Source organism: Budorcas taxicolor, chromosome 11 (assembly GCF_023091745.1).
Source record: "Budorcas taxicolor isolate Tak-1 chromosome 11, Takin1.1, whole genome shotgun sequence".
Lineage (NCBI taxonomy): Eukaryota > Metazoa > Chordata > Mammalia > Artiodactyla > Bovidae > Budorcas > Budorcas taxicolor.
This window is the reverse complement of record NC_068920.1, coordinates 69,450,499-69,474,636: the sequence shown is the minus strand read 5'-3', so window position 1 is coordinate 69,474,636 and position 24,138 is coordinate 69,450,499. Positions and strand designations below refer to the sequence as shown.

At 40.9% G+C, this 24,138-nt stretch overlaps 1 protein-coding gene across 1 annotated transcript in view; it reads right to left on the bottom strand.

Annotated features, from left to right (window-relative positions):
• Positions 1 to 5,969: 5,969 nt before the first annotated feature.
• The window catches only part of TACR1 (tachykinin receptor 1), a 165,028-nt gene continuing 146,859 nt past the window's right edge, over positions 5,970 to 24,138 (bottom strand). The window contains exons 3-5 of the mRNA XM_052649253.1: positions 18,916 to 19,066; positions 8,022 to 8,218; positions 5,970 to 6,261 (exon numbers count right to left, since the gene is read on the bottom strand). Coding sequence (XP_052505213.1) covers positions 5,970 to 6,261; positions 8,022 to 8,218; positions 18,916 to 19,066 — 640 coding nt within the window. The remainder of the gene's footprint in view (positions 6,262 to 8,021; positions 8,219 to 18,915; positions 19,067 to 24,138) is intronic.

Sequence of the window (24,138 nt, the reverse complement as noted above, 5' to 3'; positions counted from 1 at the left end):
AGCAGCGAGCACGCACTGCCTTACCTTACTTCCTCCACTCTGTCCCATGGCCTCTTCATGTGCTAACATTGTTCTTTAAATTCATATATTGGCATGGTTAGGAGATGACAGTACTGGATCCTGGCGTCCCTCTGGAGCTTGCTATTCTCTCAGCCCAATCTAGTGTCTGGATTTCTTGCTTCAGCTGTTTCTTTTGAGTTTTTAGCACTAACTCAGGAGCCCTGCTCTGAAAGCCCTCTTAGTTTTGGAAAATGGGTGAGTGGGCAGTGAGGTTGGGAAGGGGATTAAAGAAAAGAGTGAGTGAGCAGGTACATGAGGGAGCAAGAGGGAACTTGAGATGGGAAAGGAAATTTGTTAGGGATGCTGGGGTTTCACTATTATGCCCCCACTCTCTTTATTAAAGTGTGTACTAAGAAAGCATCCAAAGTAGTGGGATTAAAACTTAGAGATTATGTTAGGAGGAGAGAGTTTCTAGGGATAAAAATAATGTTGGAATAAAGAATGGAGAACAAAAGGAAACTGGACATAAAAAGAAGAGGAAAGAGACAAAGGACGCATGCACAGAATGCAGAGGACTTGGGTTAGAATCTGTCAGTGTGAAAACCTCTGAAGCTAGTGGAATAGATGCTGCTAACACTCTGGCAGAGGATGGCAGGCTCAGGGCAGCAACCACAGTGGGGCTCGTGTCATTGCTGTTGTTGATGCAGTAGGTCACATTTCTAATTAGCAGCCTTTTTTCCTTACTGCGCTGCTTGAGAAAGAACCAAAGATCACAATCACTTTATGTTGAATCCCAGGTGGTGTTAGTGGTAAAGAATCCATCTGCCAGTGCAGGAGACGTAAGAGACATGGGTTAGATCCCTGGGTTGGGAAGATCTCCTGGAGGAGGACATGGCAACCCACTCCAATATTCTTGCTTGGAGAATCCCATGGACAGAAGAGCCTGGTGGGCTACAGTCCATAGGCTCTCAAAGAGTTGCACATGAATGAAGTAACTTAGCATGCAAAGCAACTTAGCACGCACGTACATGGCCTCATTCCTCTTCCTCCCTGTTTTCCTAACTAGATACAGACAACTGAGGGCATTTCAGAGCATTGCCTATGGGATTCAGGAAAGCAGTTTCTGCGGTCAGGGTCTCCCTTCACTTTTTAATTTATTTTTGTCCGTGCAGGGTCTTGGCTTCTTCTTGGGCTGCTCTCTAGCTGAGGTGCGCAGGCTTCTCATTGTGGTGGCTTCTCTTGTTGCAGCATGTGGGATCTTCCTAGACCAGGGATCAAACCTATGTCTCTTGCATTCGCAGGTGGATTCTTTTCCGTGGAGCCAGCAGGGAAGCCCCTTCCCTTCACCTTTGAAGATGGAGAAGAACATTCTTGATGTGTCTCCACCTTTCCTGCCTCTGTTTGAGGACTTGCCTGAAACCCCTTCTTGCGTTTCAGAGCTGGGAAGATCCATTTACTCATGAAAAGGATCTGATGCATCTATGCAGGGAGAATTACCAAAGCCAGAATGGCTCTTAAGTCACCTTCATGGTGTATGAGACCACATGCTTACATAGGACTAAATTAAAATGTCTTTGAATTTCTGCAAGAATGTCCATACTCCACGGCTGATATTATTTCTCGACCTATAACTAAGGTTAGTATTTTCTTTAGCTAACAAATATTCATCTCTTCAATGAAGCGTAAGCCCAGCCCTTAATCCTGAACTGGGTGCTTTTACTGTCACAGACATCTTTAAAGATGTTCTACAACTTTAACTCATCTGGGTGCCTGAAGTGAATTATGGTTTTGTTCCAAAGTTGTTTCAAGTTTCCTGGCAGCCATTCTGGTTCTCCCAGGGCCCATTTACCTCTCACTGTGTTCTGAAGGCCTCGGGGCTCTTGTCCCCTCTCTGGTAAACAGTTTATTTTCTCTCTTTCTCTGGAGAGAAGAGGGAGAATGATTTCTTCTGAGATGATTCAGGTTTTGCACCCTTTATTACACACACACACACACAATGTTTTACACATGATTTGTGGGGAACTTAAAGGGAATTTGTGAATTCCTTGAAGCTTATCCAGGCACCTCAATTTAAGTCATCTTAGTTTTAACATAAACATCTTTATTATTTATTTGTTTCTGATACTCACCATGTTGCATAGCTATCTAGATTCTTTCTCAAAATTCACTCTTTTAAAGCCCTACAGTCTCATTGCACGTCTTCCACCAGCTGCTCATCACTCATTTGAGAGGGCATGCCTGAGGGATGAGGCAGTACAGCGTGGCCCCTTCTTCCTGGGCTCTCTTCCAGGTTTCCAGGGCTCACAGAGATTAACCACTGACGTTTCTAATATTGCCAAGGGCTTCCTGACATGTTTTCAAACACAGGGGGCTGGACCAAAGCTCTGGTGGTGGCTGTGGGAGTGACGGCACAGATTTCCCCTCAGGAGAGAGCTGGCCGTGGGAGTGTAGTCAGCTGCCTGCCTCTGGCTGCAGTACCTTCAGGACCCACCATAGTGTTCAAGCCCAGATTACTCTCTCCCCAGATAGCTCCCAGTCAGTGAAAGTCTGTTGGGGGTACGAGGCCTGGCCATTTCTGCTAGTGTGGGGCACTCTTTGCATGCAAGCTGGCGGGCCAGCTGAGACTTTCCCTGGGCTGTACCTCATATGGAAGCTCCTCCTGCTCAATCTCCCCCCACCTTTTTCACAGGCATCAGATTTCCACAGTCTCAAGGCCTCCCCAACCTGCCCTCCTCACCCCTTATCTTTCCCAAGTGTCCCCTCAACGAGTCTCTTGCGCTTCTAACTCTGTCCTCGTGTCTGCTTCTGGGAGGACCTGAACTGACTCAGTTCTACTCATAGGCGCCTCTGCTGGTCACGTCACACAATCCCATACTACCTTCCCAGATTCCTACCGGAAATTGTTCTCACACCTTGCCAACCCATTTTATCATAAAGGTAGGAGTTTGCTGGGCATTGGGCTCCATTCTTTTGTCTGTGCAATTTGCTAGGGTTCATAGGACCACCCCATTCAGTATCTTATAATGTGCTTAGTTTTCCTAGAGATGAGACAGAGGCAAGAAGTAGCCAAAAACATACTTTATTTCTGTATGGAGATTTTTCCAGGATCCCAGGTTGGAAAGTATAGAAACCTTAAGAACTACCTGTCTTTGCTTACATGATTCTTCCTGAAAGCCAGGTCAATACGTTTAGCTCCCAAGCCCCCTTTTCCCAGGGTTCCACCTAGTCTTTCCCAGAAAAAGGAAATTCCACTACATCTTAGCACTTTAGTGGGAGGTGAGGAAGATAAGAACTCTTGTCCTTTAGTTCTTCCCATTTAGTCTTCCTCCCCATCTCTCAGTTGCTATGGTCCTACTGTGTGTCTATGATATACATCAATTTCTGTCTGTGAAAGAACAAGGAGAAATTGGCACAGTATAAATAGCTCACTGACAGCAACCGGATCCCACATTTTGGAAGTAACATAACAAAGATGGCCCAATGATGCTTTCTATTTTATCACTACTGAACAGAATATCAAGAAGAAACACTTAGGAGATAAACACAGGGTGACGCATTTCTATAAGAGTGAGACCCACGCACAGTACAAATCATGGTGTTTCTCACACATGGGAGAAGGCAGCACTTTTATCAGTTAAATGGGTGTTGGAGGGTGGGTCAGTGGAAGGCTTGATGGCTCTCTCTCAGAGGAAACGTTCTGCCACATTTGACACTGCCCACTCCTACAATGCGCAGTGATGATGCTGTCCAACCACATCCCTTCAGTTCCTCTAGCCTGACTGATGCTCTCTTTGGAATTATCTCAAAGAACTTCCATTGCAAAAGGCTACCTTAAGGTCTTGGACTTTGACCCCATTATGCATGTTGAGTGTGGGTCTTTAGAATCCTGTGGAGACTCTGCTTCTCAACTGCCTCCATGCCTGCTGGGCAGCCTAGACCAACTAAGACTGGTGAGTTAGCAATGGCCTGTCTGATAGGCTTTCTCAAGAACAGAAGAAGCTGTGTGTTCCCAGCTCAGGGCCAAGTCCAGATCAAGTGTTCAGTAGTCCTTGTTAAATTCAACTTTAAACTCTTCCATAGAGAGAAAGTCCCCCTACTCCTTAACATTTTCTTCTTGGGTACTTCTCACAATCATGCCAGTTCTTTACATCCCTCTGATGTGAATAATCCATACATGGCCTGATTCTTTATTAGAAGTACGACTAAAATGTTTTGGGCACTGACTTTTGTTGCCCCTAAATTAAGTATTCCATCCATGTGTTTACACTGAGCTGATTTCCTTAGTTTAATCCTTCTCGTTCTGCTTTGACAAACGTGGCTGTCAGGTCCTTCTGGCTTCGACTATTGCTTTACAGCTTCTTCCCGGCCTGCCAATACCCTAGCAGGGTTAGGGCCAGCACAGCTGGTAAAGGCTGTAAACCTGATGTGCACCACTGTTCTCCTTCAACACAGTGGACACAGGACTTGTAAATGCATCCTTCAAACCATGAGGAAGGCATTTATATAGTTACATGTTGTCTCTGCTTTCAGCCACATCTGGACAAAGCACAGATCTGGAGACAGACAGAAATTGCATGCTCACCTGCTGTAACCCCAAAACTGTGTTAGGACATGAAGTGCTCTTAGTTCACAACTCTTTGTTGACCGACTCTTCTTCTTTAGGGTTTATTGATCATTCTACCTCTTTTAGGCAGGAGGCCAGCAAAGCCAGTGGCAGGAGAGGGAGATTCAGAGTCTAAAGAGCAGATGTAAGGTGGCCTCTTCCCCCAAATGTGGTTGCAGGGCACACATTGAGCATCTGAGCACATGCCTAATGCTAGTATAAAGAAAAATCTGCAGGAGTGCCCCTGCCCTAAGATAACCAAAAGGCCAGAGCAGGGAGCCCACGTGTTTGTCTTTCCGAGTGGCATTCTCTAGCTGTGAGACCTAGCCTGCTAAGGCCTGATAGAGAGATGCAAGTTTTGACACAAAGTCCTCTGCTCTGTCAAAGGCAAAAATCTTTCAGGAGAAGGAAAGTACTCACAGTTCTAGGACAAATCAGAGAATGTCATATGTGGATATTGATACATGGTCTTAGCAGTTGCTACATCTCTAAGAGCAGGGCATTAAGTCACTAGACTTACTGCTCCTATTATTCAGTTATTGGTTAAACAAACAAAAAACACATACAATCATTGAACCGATGAATGTTAAAATTTGAAGGGACACTTAGATGATGTCATTCAGCCTCTTAGTTTTACAATAAGGAAAGAGAAGATCAGATTAAGTGTTGCACACTTCTCCTGAGTCTTGGTTCATAACAGACATTAACTAGTATCAGTGGACATATTCTACTTGCATTGGTGGCTCAGGATAGTCAATGGGGACATAATGCAGATGAATTTGAAACTCTCAATCCCATGACACATTGATTTACTGAGATGCCAAAAGGGACTTCAGAAGTATACCTTATTTTCATTGGTGCTTAGAAGAGAAGGTTAAATCTTTCATTCAGATTTTAGCTGGTTTCTCCTTTCATTTACATTATCAAGCAGAGGCTGATGCAGTGTGAGCCAGCAGCTAAAGGAAAACAAGCAAGACTGAGAACACCTTTATTGAAGTAAGACAGCGTCTTACTTCAGATCAGTTTGATTTGTTTCTGCACTGCAGGAATCACCCTGAAATGAGCACATGCAACTGAAATTAATTCTAGAATCTTGGAATGGGTTGTAGAGAAAATCAAGTTTAATCTTCTCATTGTACAGGCTCAGAGAAGTCAATGATTTTTTTGGGTCACGCAGCGTGTGTGTGACAAAGATATAGACGAATGTAGGTTTTTAACTCCAGAATGGAATGTTTTCCTCAAATTATTCTCAGCCTTTCACAAGCCCCAAGGTGTTTCTTATGGATTTTATACCGAAGATTTATCCATGCATGAAACGAAGCAAGACAAAGATAGAGTTGGCCATGCCTGCTGAAAGCCCAGTGGTCTAGGAGAGCATGTTGGAGTAGAAGCTGAAGCTCTCCATCGTGGTCTTAGAGTCGCTGTGAGAGGGGTCATTGGAGATCTCGTCCAGGGATGAGGGCACGGCCTTGGGGCCTTCCTCCAGGTCTTCGTCATGAGCCCCCACCACTGTGGAGACAGTGGTCTCCAGGCGGCTGACTTTATAGATGCTGCCTTGGGTCTGGAGGTACCTAGTGGATTTCATTTCAAACCCTTCATGGTCGCCAGTACTGATGAAAGGGCAGCACCGAAAGGCATGCTTGAAACCCAGACGGAACCTGGAAAGAGAGTGAATGGACAAGTGATGCTGAGTATGGCCTGCTCTCAGGGGTGTTCCCACCATTGCAGAAGCTGTTTAATATGAGGGTATACCCAAATGAGACTCTGTCTTTTTATTTTTTTTAATTAACTGATAACTGGAGATGCTAAGGGCAAAAGATTCAAAGGTCAGTCATCAAGGTCAACTCCAGGATTAGAACCCAAGTTCATGTGAAATGCAAGTCTGTACTGAGGGTGGCAGTTGAAATATGCTGCCTCCACTGGCTCTGGTTCAGTTCAGCATCAGTAAAAACATTCACCAAGTGTTCATTATACGTACAATACAGTGTCAAGACCCAGTCCTTTCCCCTAAGTAGCCCACTGACTTTCTACCAGTCGTGTCCCTTCAATGTGCCTCAGTTTCCCTGTGTTTTAAGCAGGGAGAATCAGCTTTTACTTAAAAGATGTGCTGAGAGATTTAACCTAGAAATGTTTAGGCAGGTTGTGAGGCTCTTAGAAGAAAGGGACATCTGTGAGTTAAACAAAGACTATTTGGAAAAGTCCCAGGGAATATCTGTCTTCAAAGCCATAGCCCCTGAGTGTCTCATTCATGGAAGGCTCCTTATAGGCTGATAACTGTTGGCCATAAATGTGACTAATCTTTTATCCCTCTCCCTCCTTCTCCTGTCTCCCTTCTTCACACAGAGGCTGAGGGGGTGCTCCAGATGACTGAACTGCCATCACAGCTTCCCAGCTCCCTTTTGGAGACTCTGCCCACTGTGGTGGATTCCTTATTGCTAATCACCATTCCCGAGGGTTCTTTCTTTTCTTATTTGTCTGAAGTTGGCTTCCACTTCAGGGGAGGCTCTCCTGGGCCCTGTGGCCAAACAAAGGCAGAATCAGGCCTTTGAGGCTCTGACTTCTTTTTGCTTACCCTGTCCTGCTAGAAGTGCTGGAAGAAACTGGACAAAGCTACCTAAACCAAAAATTTTTAAGATTTTTTTTTTTGATGTGGGCAATTTTTAAAGTCTATTGAATTTGTTACAATATTGATTTTGTTTTGTGTTTTGGTTTTCCGGCTGCAAGGTATGTAGGATCTGAGCTCCCCGACCTGGAATTGAACCCACCCCACCCCTGCTGCATTGGAAAGTGAGGTCTTAACCACTGGACTTCCAGGGAAGTCCCTGCCCAGATGGGATGGGCAGAGGAAAATGAGAGTCCAGAGAAGGGAAAAAAATGCCATGTGGTGGAGAACATTCGCGTGGCATCAATCTCTCTCTCTTGTTGTCTCTCACTGTCTGACTCATTCATTCTCTGACCCTTTCTCTCTCTGATTCTCTGCCTCTTTCTGCATGCACAACTCTCTGTGCGTGAGATCCTTAGAGCAGACTGAACAAAATCATGAACTTGATCCAGCTGGCAGCCTGATTTATGTGTATTAATCACAGAGAGTTTTTATCTGCCCTGCACCCGACCCTCCAATACTAACTTAGTAACCAGTGTTTATAAGTCTGAAGATTTCGAATATGGGTGTGTGTTTCTGGCTCCTCTTGGAAAGGGAAAAAGGTCTACTCATGGCTCCTGTTCCTGCATGGTGACAAGACCATTTGTCTTTGTAGTCCCCAAGCAGCCGACCTAATTGAGCAGAGCCGGCTGTGAGAGAGGAGTGAGTGGTGCAGACTATAGAAAACTAATTATCCCATGGCTCAGTCAGCAGGGGTTCAACAGAGCGATTATTAGGTTCTTGTCCTCGAGAGAGTATGGGGGATGAGGGTCTTACCTGTCATTGAGACAGCAGTAGATGATGGGGTTGTACATGGTAGAGCTCATGGCCAGCCACATGATGGCTAGGTAAACCTGCTGAATAAACTTCTCCAGGTAGAGATCAGGGTTGATGTAAGGCAGGAGGAAGAAGATGTGGAAGGGCAACCAGCAGATGGCAAAGGTGCATACAACAACGATCATCATCTTAACCACCTGGCAAGAGAGTGAGACAGGAAAGACTAGCAGCACATCTTCCCTTTATAATGGTTATTTTCTCTCTTATCCTGCCCACTTACTGTGCACAGTGTGATATGTGATATAAAGTAACTATTGATATAATAACACCTTTCAAGGTGGAGGAAGGACCATTTATATGTGGTACCAAAGGACTTTGGTTATATCAGTGATTCCCAGAGAGTGGCCCCAGGACCAGGAACATAAATATCACCTGAGAAGTTGTCAGGAATGCAGATTCTTAGACTGCGTTCCAATCTAACTGAGTCAGAAACTTTGAATGTGGGACTCAGAATTCAGTGTTTGAGAAGCCTTTCTGATTATTCTCATGTGCATTCATGTTTGAGAATATCATATCATACTTCTGGGCAATGGCTGGAGAAGCCAAGGGAGACCAGATTAATGAGCAAAGGCTGTTCAAGAGGAAAAGATCCAGGAATGGGGAGAAAGCAGCAGAAGGAAAAGGGCCATAAGTCAGAGTAGGCTGCTAGACTTGAAGACTCTGGGGGAGGGAAAAGAATGGGTAGGATCTGGATAGCTGCAGCAAGGGATGTCAGATGTTTAAAGGGAATATTCATAAAATGGCTTTATGAATATAGGGTGATATAACCCATTCCTTTTTATTCCTAAGACATCTTGAGAGAAAGAATGACCTAGAAGATGTGTGGCCAATATAGTAGAATAGGAAGGCAGTGAGTTCATCTCCTTGCATGGGCACACCAGAATTACAACTAGCTACAAAGAAACTATATATGGGAAATGGAGAAGGAGATGGCACCCCACTCCAGTACTCTTGCCTGGAAAATCCCATGGATGGAGGAGCCTGGTAGGCTGCAGTCCATGGTGTCGCTAAGAGTTGGACACGACTGAGCGACTTCACTTTCACTTTCATGCATTGGAGAAGGAAATGGCAACCCACTCCAATGTTCTTGCCTGGAGAATCCCAGGGATGGCGGAGCCTGGTGGGCTGCCGTCTATGGGGTCGCACAGAGTCAGACACGACTGAAGTGACTTAGCAGCAGCATATACAGGAAAAGCTGAAGACTAGCAGAAAAGATTTTCTACAGCTGAAGATATGAAGAAGGAATCACAATGAGATGGGTGGGAGGAATAGAGATGCAATGTAATAAAGGTCCATACCCTTGGGAAGGTAGACCACAAATGGAAGGATAATTGCAATTGCACAGTTCCTCCCCGAGGAAAAGGAGGCCTGAGCCCCATGCTGGGTTCCTAGTGAGACCTGAACTGGGAAGACAACACCCAAGACTCTGTCTTTGAAAGCCACCAGGGCTTATACACAGGAGTGCGAGAAGATTGTACGAAACAGAGATTCTGTTCCTAAGAGAGTCCGAGTCAGACCTACCTGCTGAACAGTCTCCTGGAGAGGCAGGAGGCAATTGGGACCACCTCCAGGGATGAAAGTACTGGTGGCAGCCATTTTATGGAGTTCATTCTACCTTGAGGACATTGGTTTTGGCAAATGTCATTTTGGAGTTCTCCTTTTAGCCTATTAGATCTGGGAGCTTACCCGCACACCAGTGGGCTGGTATCAGCCCCAGAGCCCTCATTGACCCATAGCCACAGGCCCTAGAACCTATCCCTGTGCACTAGTGGCCAACAGTCGCCACACAAGGCAGGTCTGGCGGTGAACTGGGCTGGGAGCCTCACCTACAAGCATGCTCACAGTAGTCAGATCCACCACAACAGAAGGGCACACACAGCACACATAGGGGGCACCCTTAGAGCATATATCTCTGCTGACCAGACAGGAGTGTGCTGCTGGATCCCACCGCACAGCTCCAACATAAAGCCACTTCTCCAAGGTCAGAACTTGTAATCAACTCACCTGATACATAGAAATAAGCACCAAGAAATCAACATTCAAAAAAAGATCATAGCATATGGTCCCATCACTTCATGGCAAATAGATGGGGAAACAGTGGAAACAGTGTCAGACTTTATTTTTGGGGGGGCTCCAAAATCACTGCAGATGGTGACTGCAGCCATGAAATTAAAAGGCGCTTACTCCTTGGCAGGAAAGTTATGACCAACCTAGACGGCATATTAAAAAACAGACATTACTTTGCCAACAAAGGTCCATCTAGTCAAGGCTATGGTTTTTCCAGTAGTCATGTATGGATGTGAGAGTTGGACTATGAAGAAGGCTGAGTGCTGAAGAATTGATGCTTTTGAACTGTGGTGTTGGAGAAGACTCTTGAGAGTCCCTTGGACTGCTAGGAGATCAAACCAATCAATCCTAAAGGAACTGAATATTCATTGGAAGGACTGATGCTGAAACTGAAACTCCAAGACTTTAGCCACCTGATGTAAAGAGCTGACTCATTTGAAAAGATCCTGATGTTGGGAGAGATTGAAGGCAAGAGGAGAAGGGGACGACAGAGAGTGAGATGGTTGGATGGCATCACTGACTCAATGGACATGAGTTTGGGTAAACTCCAGGAGTTGGTGATGGACAGGGAGGCCTGGTGTGCTGCAGTCCACGGGGTTACAAAGAGTCAGACATGACTGAACAACTAAACTGAACTGAACTGAACCAAAGAAATTCCATACTGTTCTCCATAGTGGCTGTACCAATTTATATTCAAAACAACAGTGTAGGAGGGTTCCTTTCTCTCCACACTCTCTCCAGCATTTATTGTTTGTGGATTTTTTTTTGATGATAGCCATTCTTGCTGGTGTGAAGTGATATCTCATTGTAGTTTTGATTTACAATTCTCTAATACTTAGCAATGTTGAACATCTTTTCATATGTCTCGTGGCCATCTATGTGTCTTGTTTGGAGAAATGTCTATTCAGGTCTTCTGTCCATTTTTTGATTGGGTTGCTTGTTTTGATGCTGTTAAGCATTATGAGTTGTTTGTAAATTTTGGAGACTAATCCCTTGTTGGTCACATCACTGGCAAATACTTTCTCCTAATTTGTGGTTTGTCTTTTTTTTTTTTTTTTTGCTTATTGTTTCCTTTGCTGTGCAAAAGCGTTTGAATTTAAGTTAGTCCCATTTGTTTATTTTTGTTTTTATTTCCATTATTTTGGGAGATGGATTGAAAAAGATATTACTGTGATTTATATCAGAGAGTGTTCTGCCTGTGTTTTCCTCTAGGAGTTTTATATAGTGCCCAGTCTAACATTTAGGTCTTTCTGTGTGTGTGTGTGATATTTTTTAAATTTATTTTTTAATTGAAGGATAATTGCTTTACAGAATTGTTGCTTTCTGCCAAATATCAACATGAATCAGCCATAGTTATCCATATATCCCCTCTCTCTTGAACCTCCCTCCCATCTCTCTCCCCATTCAACCTCTCTAGGTTGTTACACAGCCCCTGTTTGAGTTTCCTGAGTCATTCAGCAAATTCCCATTGGCTATCTATTTTACATATGTTAGCATATGTATTTCCATGCTACTCTCTCCATGCATCTCACTCTCTCCTTCCACACCCCCCCACACTGTGTCTGTAAGTCTGTTCTCTATGTCTGTCTCTCCACTGCTGCCCTGCATATAAATTCATCAATGCCATCCTTTTAGATTCCATATATATGTGTCAGTGTACAATATTTATCTTTCTCTTTCTGACTTACTTCCCTGTGTATAAGTAGGGTCTAGTTTCATCTACCTATTAGAACTGACTTAAATGAGTTCTTTTTTATGGCTGAGTAATATTCTATTCTATATATATATATATAAAGAAGTTGTGGTACAACTTAATATAACTTCTTTATCCATTCATCTGTTGATGGACATCTAGGTTGCTTCCATGTTCTAGCTATTGTAAATAGTGCTGCAATGAGCATTGGGGTTCATGTATCTTTTTCGGTTTTGGTTTCCTCAGGGTATATGCCTAGGATTGCTGAGTCATAGGTTTCATTTCTAGTGTTTTAAAGGAATCTCCATACTGTTTTCTATAGTGGCTGTATCAGTCTACAGTGCAAGAGGGTTCCTTTCTTTCCACACCCTCTCCAGCATTTATTGTTTGTAGACTTTCTGATGATGGCCATTCTGACTGGAGTGAGGTGATATCTCATTGTAGTTTTGATATGCAGTTCCCTAATAATGTGTGATGTTGAGCATCTTTTCATGTGTTTGTTAGCCATTTGTATGTCTTCTTTGGAGAAATTTCTGTTTAGGTCTTTTCCCCTTGTTTTGATTGGGTTGTTTGTTTTTCTGGTACTGACTTGTATGAGCTGCTTGTATATTTTGGAGAATAATCCATTGTCAGTCGTTTCATTTGCTATTATTTTCTCCCATTCTGAGGGTTGCCTTTTCACCTTGTTTATAGTTTCCTTCGCTGTGCAAAAGCTTTTAAGCCTAATTAGGCTTTGTTTATTTTTGCTTTTATTTCCATTACCCTAGGAGATGGGTCATAAAGGATTTTGCTTTGGTTTATGTCATTGAGTGTTCTGCCTATGTTTTCCTCTAAGAGTTTTATAGTTTCTGGTCTTACATTTAGGTCTTTAATCCATTTTGAGTTTATCTTTGTGTATGGTGTTAGGAAGTGTTCTAATTTCATTCTTTTACATATAGCTATCCAGTTTTCACAGCACCACTTATTGAAGAGGTTATCTTTGCCCCATTGTATATTCTTGCCTCCTTTGTCAAAAATAAGGTACCCATAGGTGCATGGATTTATCTCAGGGCTCTCTATCTTGTTCCTTTGGTCTATATTTCTGTTTTTGTGCCAGTACCATAGTGTCTTGAGGACTGTAGCTCTGTAGTATAATCTGAAGTCAGGAAAGTTGATTCCTCCAGCTCCATTCTTCTTTCTCAAGACTGCTTTGGCTATTTGGGCTCTTTGGTGTTTCCATATAGATTGCTTAATTATTTTTCTAGTTCTGTGAAAAATACCCTTGGTAGTTTCATGGGGAGTGCATTAAATATATTCAGATCTTTATGTAGTGTTCTTTCTTATCTCTTACAATATTCTTTATTTTAATGTCTATTTTGTCTTATATGATGGTTGCTACTCCAGCTTTCTTTTGATTTCCATTTGCAAGGAATATATTTTTCCATTCTCTCACTTTCAGGCTACGTGTATCTTTAGGTCTGAAGTGGGTTGCTTGTAGACAACATATATATGGGTCTCTTTTTTGTATCCATTCATCCAGTCTGTGTCTTTTGGCTGGAACAGTTAATCAATTGACATGTAAAGTAATTATTGATACATATGTTCCTATTGCCATTTTCTGAATTGTTTGGGGTTTGTTTTTGTCACTGCAGATGGTGATTGCAACCATGAAATTGAAAGACACTTGGTCTTTGGAAGAAAAGCTATGACAAACCTAGACAGCATATTAAAAAGCAGAGATGCTACTTTGCCATCAGGTCCGTAAAGTCAAAGCTATGACTTTTTCAGTAGTCATGTATGGATGTGAGAGTTGGACCATAAAGAAGGCTGAGCACTGAAGAATAGATGCTTTTATCTGTGGTGTTGGAGAAGACTCTTGAGAGTCCCTTGGACTGCAAGGAGATCAAACCGATCAATCTTAAAGGAGATCAATTTTGAATATTCATTGGAAGGACTGATGCTAAAGCTGAAACTGCAATACTTTGGCCACCTGATGTGAAGAGCCGACTCATTGGAAAAGACCCTGATGCTGGGAAGAATTGAAGGCAGAAGGAGAAGGGGACAACAGAGAGTGAGATGGTTGGATGGCATCACTGACTCAATGGACACAACTTTCAGCAAATTCTGGGAAATGATGAAGGACAGGGAAGCCTGGTATGCTGCAGTCCATGGGATTACAGAGTTGGACTTGGCTGAGCAACTGAACAACAAATTGCCATTTTCTTAATTGCTTGGGGTTTGTTTTTGTAGATCTTTTTCTTCTCTTGTATTTCCTGACTGTATAAGTCCCTTTGACATTTGTTGTAAAGCTGATTTGGCGGTAGTAAATTCTCTTAACTTTTGCTTATCTGTAAACCTTTTGATTTCTCCATCAGTTTTGAATGAGATCTTTGCTTAGAGTAATTTTGGTTGTAGATTTTTCACTTTCAGTATTTTAAATATATCGTGTCATTCCCTTCTGGCCTGCAGAGTTTCTTCTGAAAGATTAGCTGTTAAATGTATGGAGTTTCCTTTGTATGTTACTTGTTGCTTTTCCCTTGCTGCTTTTAATATTCTTATCTTTGTTAGATTGATTAGTATATGTCTTGGCATGTTTCTCTTTGGGTTTATCCTGTATGGGACTCTGTGCTTCTTGGACTTGACTGACTATTTCCTTTCCCATGCTAGGAATTTTTCAACTCTAATCTCTTCAAAAATTTTCTCATACTCTTTCTTTTCTCTCCTTTTTCTTCGAATGTTGGTGCATTTAATATTGTCCCAGAGGTCTCTGAGACTATCCTTAGTTCTTTTCATTCTTTTTCCTGTATTCTGCTCTTCAGCAATTATTTTACACTATATTCTATCTTCCAGTTCACTTATCCATTCTTCTGCCTCAGATATTCTGCTATTGATTCCTTCTAGAGTATTTTTAATTCCAGTAATTGTGTTGTTTGTCTCTGTATGTTTATTCTTTATTTCTTCTATATCTTTGTTAATTGTTCTTACATCCTCTACATTCTATTTTTGAGCTTTTGGTTCATCTTTTCTATCATTATTCTGAATTCTTTTCTGGTAGTTTGCCTATTTCCTCTTCATTTATTTGGACTTGTGTGTTTCTAGGTTGTTCCTTCATTTGTGCAGTATTTCTCTGCCTTTTCTTTTCTTTTTTTTAACTTATTGTGTTTGAGATCTCCTTTTCCCAGGCTTTGAGGCTGAATTCTTGCTTCCTTTGGTTTCTACCCTTGTAAAGTTGGTCCAGGGGTTTGTGTAAATTTCATGTAGAGTGTGACTTGTGCTTGCATTCTTTTGGAAGGGGGTGAGTTTTTTTTTTTTATCATTCTGATGGGCAGGGCTGAGTGAGGTGGTAATTCTGTCTGCTGAAGATTGGGTTTGTATTTTTGTTTGTTGTTTGGATGAGACATCTTGTGCAATGTGCTACAGGTAGTTGGGCGATGCTGGTATACAAGTGGTTGCTTTTGTGGTATTTCTCACTATTTGATACTCCCTAGGGTTAGGAGTTCTCTGGCAGTCTAGTGTCTTGGAGTCAGTGCTCCCACTCCAAAGGCTCAGGGTTTGGAGATTCTCCAGGGAACAGAGATTCCAGAGGTGGTTTGGTATGACATTAAATGGGATTAAAATGAATATACAAAAATGAGAAACAAAAGATGCACCCCAGACCAATAGCAATGACAAAATTAAGCAAATAATAACTAAAATAATACAATATACACACATACATATACACCCATAAACAAATCCAAAACAGTAAAAAAAAAAAAGTACAATAGATAGACCTGTTGAACAAAGGAAACCAAAAATTATATCCACCAGTTAAGAAGAAAGCTAACTAAAGCACAAACTGGAAAATAAAACTAAAACAAGTTCCCAGCTGGGGAATAAAACAATGAAAACAAGACAAACTAACCATATGGTGAGAAAAAGAAAGAAAAGAACAAAAGAATAGAAGTGTAAAGTTAAATAGAGGTAGATAAAGAACACACACCGATTTGTTGCATTTCTATATACTGCTAATGAACTATCAGAGGAGAAATTAAGAAAAGAGTCCCATTTACAATTGCATCAAAAAGACTTAAATATTTAAGGATAAACTGAACCAAGGATCTAGAAGAATTGTACATGGGAAACTATAAAACACTGATAAAATACATTGAAGAAGACACAAACAAAAATCAATATAGACCAATATATAGCATGCTTACAGACTGGAAGAATTAATATTGTTAAAATGACCATACTACTCAAGGCAACAAACAGACTCAATGTAATTTATCAAAATATCAAAGACAATCTCACAGAACTAGAACTAGTAATTCTAAAATTTATATGGCCACACAGAAGACTCCAAATAGACATAACAATCTTGAGAAAGAAGAACAAAGCTAAGGGTATTATGCTCCTTTTTTCAAAAAGCTATGCTAAAATCTATAGTAATCAAAACAGTATGGTACTGGCCCAAAGCAGACACAGAACTCAATAAAGCAGAATAGAGATCCCAGAAATAAACCCACACTCATATGGTCAATTAATCTATGACAACAGAGGCAAGAATCTACAAGGGGGGAAAGAAAGCCTGTTCAACAAAATATGTTGGGAAAGTCTACTGCTGCATACAAAATAATCAAACTGGATCACATTGTCACATAGTGATTGGACATAAAATCAAAGTGGATGAAAAACTTAAATGAAAGACCCAAAACCATAAAACTTCTAGAAGAAACCATAAGCACCACCCTTTTTGACACTGGGCTTAGCTGGTTTTTTATTTGTCTCCTCAGGCAAGGGAAACAAAAGCAAAAATAAGCAAGTGGGACTACATCAAAATGAAAAGCTTTTGCACAGTGAGGGAAACCACAAACAAAGCAAAAAGGCAGCCTACTGAACTGAAGAAGATATTTGCAAACAATATATCTGTTAGGAGATTAACATCCAAAATATGCCAAGAATTCATAAAGCTCAACATCAAGAAAACCATACAACTGCATTAAAAAGTAAGCAGGGACTTGTACAGATTTTTTTTTTCCCCAAGAAGATATACAGGTGGCCAAATGGTAATACTCAATATATTTCATGGTAATACTCAATATATTTTTTGACTTTTAATTTTCAAATAATTTAAGACTCCTAAGAAGTTGCAAAAATCAGACAGAGAATTGTCAGGCACCCATCACAAAGCTTCCCAACATCACTAACCAATAGGGAACTGCAAACCAAACCACAATGAGATATCGCTCACATGTACCGTAAGGCTGTATCACAAAGACAGCAACTAAATGCTGGCGAGGAGAAATTGTTAGTGGAAACGGAAGCTGGTGCAGCCGCGCTGGAAAACAGTATGAAGATTCCTCAACGAATTGAAAATAGAACACCATAGGATCCCGCAACTCCACTCCTGGGTATTTATCCAAAGGCAACAGACACTGAAAAGATTCATGCACCCTGATGTTTATAGCAACATTACAACGGCGAAGATATGAATGCAACCTAAGTGTCCCCTGATAGAGGAATGGGTATAAAAATGCATATACATACAATAGAATATTACCCAATTGTTAAAAATAAAAACTTGTCATTTGGGACAACATGGATATATCTAGAGGGTATTATTCCAAGAGTAAATCAAATACCATATGACTTCACTTATATGTGAACTCTAAAAGCAAAACAAAGAAACAAACAAAACAAAAGCAGGTTCACAGATGTAGTGAATAAGAGTGGTTGCCAGGAAGAAGGGGGACGGACAGGGGGTTGAAATGGGTGAAGGGGAGCAAGGGGTACAGACCTCAAGTAAGTCATGGGGATATGATAAGCTACATAAGGAATATGGTCCATAGTATTTTAATAGCTTTGTGTAGGGACAGATGGTTACTGGAATTATTGTGGTGATAATGGATGCAAATATCCAATCATTATGCAATACACCTGAAACTAAATACTATTGTAAGTCGACTATATTTCAATTAAAAAAAAAGCTATCTAGCATCTGCACAATGAAATACTATGCAAAGCGGTACCAAAAGGGGAAAAAAAGAATGAGAAAGCTGTTTCTATATTGAGTTTTGAAGATTTTGTGGATACTGTTAAATTTAAGAATGAGGGGAAGAAAAGTGCATATTTACTATTTATGTAAAAAAGAAAAGAATATATGTTTATTTAGCTTATAAATACATTACAATATCTGAAAGGATTAATAACAAATAACGGTGGTTACCATGGTGTGTGTGTGTGTGTGTGTGTGTGTGTGTGTGTGTGTGTGTGCATACGTGCATAAACATTTGGGAACTCAGTAGACAGAGGACCTAGAAAGGAGTGAGCCTTTTCATGGTAATACTCAATGTATTTTTTGACTTTTAATTTTCAAACAATTTAAGACTCCTAAGAAGTTGCAAAAATCGGACAGAGAATTGTCAGGTACCCAACACAAAGCTTCTCCCAGTGATACCATCTTACACAGCTATGCCACACCATCAAAATCAAGAAACCGATCATAGTATAGTACTATTAACTACAGGCTGTATTTGGAATTTGCCAGCTTTTACATGTACTTTTTTGGTGTATAGTTCTATGAAATTTTATCATATGCAGAGATAAGTAAAAAATCCACAGTAATCAGGATACGGAACTGCTCCATTATTGCAAGGAAATTCGCTCATGCAATCCCTTTGTAGGCAGATTCTTCCCCTAGTACTAATCCTAGAAATCCCCAGTTTGTTCTCCATCACCATAGTTTTGTTTCTTTTAGTGCTTTTGGATGTTTGAATGAAATGAACGTATTATTTTGTCAAATTGTAATAACTAAAGAGAACTGAATAGCTCTTCATGCTTCTGTAGGTAAATCTATGTGCTTGTGTTTTAATGAATTGACAGTTTTCTGTTAGTTTTAGGGTGAGAATGAGGGGGCTTATGCCTGTACAGGCAGGCCTAGGTTACAACATGTTGAAGGCAGACTTCTTCCTCCCCTCCCCTTCCTTCCCCTCCTTTCTACAGTTCTTGGGACCCAGGGACTGCCTCCAGGACTCCTGAGGCTCTGGGGCTCACATGCTTACCAGGCTGTCACCTGAGCCAGGGTGGGGTAAGTGCTGCTAGCCGTTTGCTCACCTTGCGCTTGGCTGAGACTTGCTCGTGGTAGCGGTCAGAGGAGTCCCCAGGGATCTCACTGGCCCACAGTGTGATGCCCACCACAGTGTAAGCATAACCTATCACCAGCAGGGGGAGGAAGTAGATCAGCACAGTCACGCAGATGTGGTACCTGCAAGAAGGTGAGTGAGAGTAGTCAGTTCAAGAAGTAACAGGGCTGGTTACTTGTTAGCCTTGACAGTTACCTGTCTCAGACTAGTTACTTGCATGAATAAGAAGGTGATCTATTAGTGGATAAAGTAGAGAAAGCAAATCTTTTTGACATGTTTTTCTTGTGGACTTTTCCATAATGGAGATTCCTGTTCAGAATGAAAAGAATAAACATGATGAAAGGGAACTGAATTTGTTGAACATTTATGGCAATTTTAGTTCAGTATTGCTTATTGTTCCCTCCAAAGGAAAATGCAAACTTGGGCTGAATTAATAGGAGTATATTTTCTAGAATAAAGAAGGTGATTGTACCACTCAATAGAACTTGTCAGATTTAAACTTAGGTTTAGTTTTGATGCAGGGACATACATCAATAGAACAACTAGTACATTCAGATGAGAACAATTGTGATGGTTAATAAGATTTGTTTAGTTGCTAACTTATGTCTTAATCTTTTGCAATTCCATGGACTGTAGCCAGCCAGGCTCCTCTGTCCATGGGATTTCCCAGGCAAGAATACTGGAGTAAATTGCCATTACCTTCTCCAACTGGATCTTCCTGACCCAAAGATCAAACTCGTGTGTCATGCATTGGCAAGTGAATTCTTTACCACTGAGCCAGCCAAGCTATTCTAAATGACAAATGGATTCACAGATGTAAGTATAATTATCTTGGAGAGAGACAAAACTTATCCCAGAATTAGGATCAGTAGGTGAGAGCTACAAAGTTTAAGCTACTTCTAAGCATAGTTCTTAAATATATATCTCTTGACAGAAGCTGTCTGGGTCTCTGAGTTACTGCTTGAAAGACAGTTACCAAAGGATTTGAGTCTGACTGGAACATGAACAAGAAACAAACCTTTGCAGTGTTAGCCCACAGATTCTGAGGTTTCCTACAATGACACAACTTGTTCTATTCTGTTTAAAGTGAGGGTCATTGTAAGTTGGACATTTAAATAAGTTATTTGAATTTTGAGAAAGAATATTTTTTCTCAGAGGGTCCTTGGAAGGTGTGGCTAGTTATAGGGCTTTCCTTCTGATATGCATGTAATGCAAAAGCTCAGAATTTCGAATATAATAATATGAGAACAGCTAATATTTGGGAAGGTTTACTCTAGGTCACTGTGTTAATAATTACATTAATGATAGTGTTAATAGCAGAACTGGAAGTTAGATTTTATTTAGTGAAGAACACGATGCCAAGGACTTTACTGGCAATATTTTCTTTAACCCTCAAAACAAAGGTAGTGAGAAATGGAGTATTTCTCATACATACAAACAAGTATGTCCCAGTCATCAGCAATTCCATCCCTCCAAATGTGAATTTCTGAGCCTAGAGGGCACCCAGAAAGAACAATATCTACTATTCAACAGCCTCAGCCACTCCCGATGGTAAGCACTGAGAAGCTGGGGTGTGTGTGTGTGAAAAGCATTAGAAACTGGCCCCAGATAGCTGAGATACATATGAAAGAAATGACTTCAGTGAGCCCAGGCTCTTGTATCTGCTCACATTTAAAAAAGCACTAAATTACTTGAGATATCTGGTTTTCTTTAATTAACAATAATCTTTTGATGTTCAGACTACTTGCCCCTTGTTGCAAATTTCTATATAACTTGACTCTTCTTCCTGCCTCCTGAGAGCAGTTCTTTCAGGGTTACTTGAGATTCTGTCTCCTGGACTTGAAGTCCTAAAAATTCCCATCAAATAAAACATAACTTGCAACTTCTAGGTTGTGATTATTTCTTAAGTGGATAGTTTTGGTGACCAACAAAGGGATCCAGAATGGATTCCTATCCTCGACCTGAACTCTACAAGAATCTGGAGCCTTGGTACCAGCAGAGGTCTCTTGTGCCCATCTGCCTCCTTGAAATCCAGACAGATTTGAGTGAATCTTCCTGGATCTCAGATTTCCTGTATTGGTTGATGACCTTGAGTTTTACTGGGGGGAAAATGTTATCTTTGAAACTTGGTTTCAAGAAGAGGTACCTGGTTTCTCAGTTTAGACACTGGGTGGGACATCCTCAAAGTACTAGGAAGAGTTTTCTCAATTTAGGTGCTGAGTAGGATATTCTCAGTGTTAAGGCACTGGGAAGATTTTGCTCAAGCAGGGGATCCTCAGTGTTAAAGCCTTGGGAAGACTCATTTTGGATACTGAGTGGTTAGCCTCAGTTTAGAGACTGAGAAGACTGCTCAAACACAAGTAAGGTGGGACTGAGTTATTAGAGGGGAAGACTGGCTTGTTGTTTTTCCCTGACTTGGCTGCCTTAATAGAGTTTGTCAAAATTAAACTGAAATCTTCTGAGAGCTTCTGAGCTCCAAAATGGACTCTCTTCCTGGCTGGCAACGGCTTTCTCAGATAACTGAGAAATTTGCAGGAGTGGTGGAAACAAGACCTCATGCCATGCAGCTTGTTCCTACAGGAAAACCCACTCATGTAATTAACAAACTGCTCAACAGGGGACACACACAAGAACTGGCTATCCCACAATCTGAGCATCCATGGAAGTCTAATACTCCACTGGGAAGCCCGAGACACATAAGATGGGGCTTAAACAACTCTAGGGCAAAACCAGAGAACTTAAGCTCCCAAAAAGCACACACTGGCCCATCACATGCAATTTTATCTCAACAAACTAACTTCCAAATGGAAAATAAAGGTTTCAAAATAAAAAGGAATGAGAAATCACCAATATCCATGCAAAACTTACATGTGTTTACTTCATTGGAAATTGGAGGAAATCTCACCATGGAAATTGAGGCGGCTTTTTCATTGCCTATGTAATTAAGTTTCATTACGGTGAAAAGCTGGCTAGTAAAAAAAATATATTTTCAGACTTTAAACAAAGACTTTCTAGAGGGAAACTTGCATTTCTCTGTGTCTTTGAGATGTAAATGTTCTACCTGATCTTCCCAGGTTGTTCTGTGCTTGTTTGATTTGTTTGTTTGTGGTTTTGAAAATTTGGTCTTGAGAGTAAAATTCTCTGGGTTTAGGTTACATCCTCTGCCATTCTCTAATGGGGAGGTCTTTTGCATCTTAATGGTTTGAATTTCTATTGAGATATATTTTTTTGGTGGCCAAGTGATGGATCATTTAAAATTGGAAAAACTAACTGGTAAATCTAAAGCATGCTCATCATAGCCAGCGGTCTCGCTGGTGCCTGTAAACAAAACTCAAACTAAAGGTGAAATTATGTATCTAATAATTAAACTAAGGACTTCCATAGTTTATTTAAAACAAGTTAAAAAAACTGGCCTGAGAAGCTTCATTTGTGGTTTGTGCTTCTTCTCAATGGGTTTTACAATGTCTAAAAAGAGTATTAAAATAATTATAATATAAGCATGAAAAACCTGTAAGGAAAGTCTGACTATAATTGCCAACAAGTTAGAATTTCTTTAAGGTGTTATCTCAAATGAATAAAGAAATATTTGGATGATTACTTAAAATGGGACCAATAAAATGTGATTGAAACAAGATTTGATATTACTACACTACCTAAAGCTAAATGGGCCAAAAGGGCCACCTACTGGTTCCCAACACTAAAAGCCAAACAAGTCCATCCTATTTACCTCAGGTTTTACAATATATATTAAAGAGGCTGAATGAATCACAAGGTGGAATCAAGATTGCTGGGAGAAATATCAACAAGCTCAGATATGCAGATGACACCACCCTAATGGCAGAAAGTAAAAGAGGAACTAAAGAGCCTCTTGATGAAGGTGAAAGAGGAGAGTGAAAAAGCTGGCTTAAAACTCAACATTCAAAAAACTAAGATCATGGCATCTAGTCCCATCAGTTCATGGCAAATTGATGGGAAAACAAGACAAAAGAAATTAAAACAAAAATAAACAAATGGAAAAGAAAGAAGAAAAACAAACAAATAAACAAACAAGATCTAATTAAACTTAAAAGTTTCTGTATTGCGAAAGGAACTGTTAGGTAGTTAGAATAGGAAAAAGGAGTCCAGAATGGCAGTGGCTAAAAACGAGGAAGGGAAAAGCCCACGATAATAGAACAAAGGAAGTTCTGGGGACCAGAGTGAGGACCTCAAGGAGAACAAACAGCACTCCGGCTAGCCCAGTTTACACACGGCAGGCCTGGGGGAGGGGAAAACATATAAAAAGAGGAGCCAAAAGGCTGGGGGTCTCTCTCTCGTGCGCTCTCTCTCTCCTCTTTGCATCTTTTGGGTTGGCATGCCCTCATGCCTCAAGGATGTATTTTCCTTTATTTTCTAAATAAAACTGAGCTGTACACGGAGCTGTAACACTCTGTACAGATCTTTCTGAGAGCCATAACACTGATCTGTCCAAGAGCTGTGACACGGTCTGTCCAAGAGCTGTGACACGTTCTGTCCAAGAGCTGTGACACGCCAAGGGCTTCAACATCCGTCTCTTCAAATTTTTGTTGTGATGGGACAAAACCGAGGAAATGACACAGTCCCCTGACAGAACCATGGACAAAATGAAAATACAAACTGCTGAATGGGGGAAAATATTTATAAATGGTATAACTGATAATGGTTCAATATTCAAAATACATGAACAGTTCATACAACTCAATATCAAGAAATAACCCAATTAAAAAATAGACAGAAGAAGACCTGAATAGACATATTTCAAGGAAGACATAGATAGCTAACAGGCCCATGAAAACTTGCTTAACATCACTAATCATCAGAAAAACACGTCAAAACCATAGTGAGATATCACCTCACCACTATCAGAATGGGTATCATCAAAGAGGAAGTAAACAGCATTTTGATAAAGGTGAAAGAAGAGAGTGAAAGTGGTGGCTTAAAACTCAACATTTAAGAAACTAAGATCATGGCATCTGTTCCCATCACTTCATGGCAAATAGATGGGGAAACAATGGAAACAGTGAGAGACTTTATTTTTTTGGGTTCCAAAATCACTGCAGATGGTGACTGCAGCCACGAAATTAAAAGACACTTGCTCCTTAGAAGAAAGGCTATGACAAACGTATACAGTATATTAAAAAGCAGAGACATTACTTTGCCAACAAAGGTCCATCTAGTC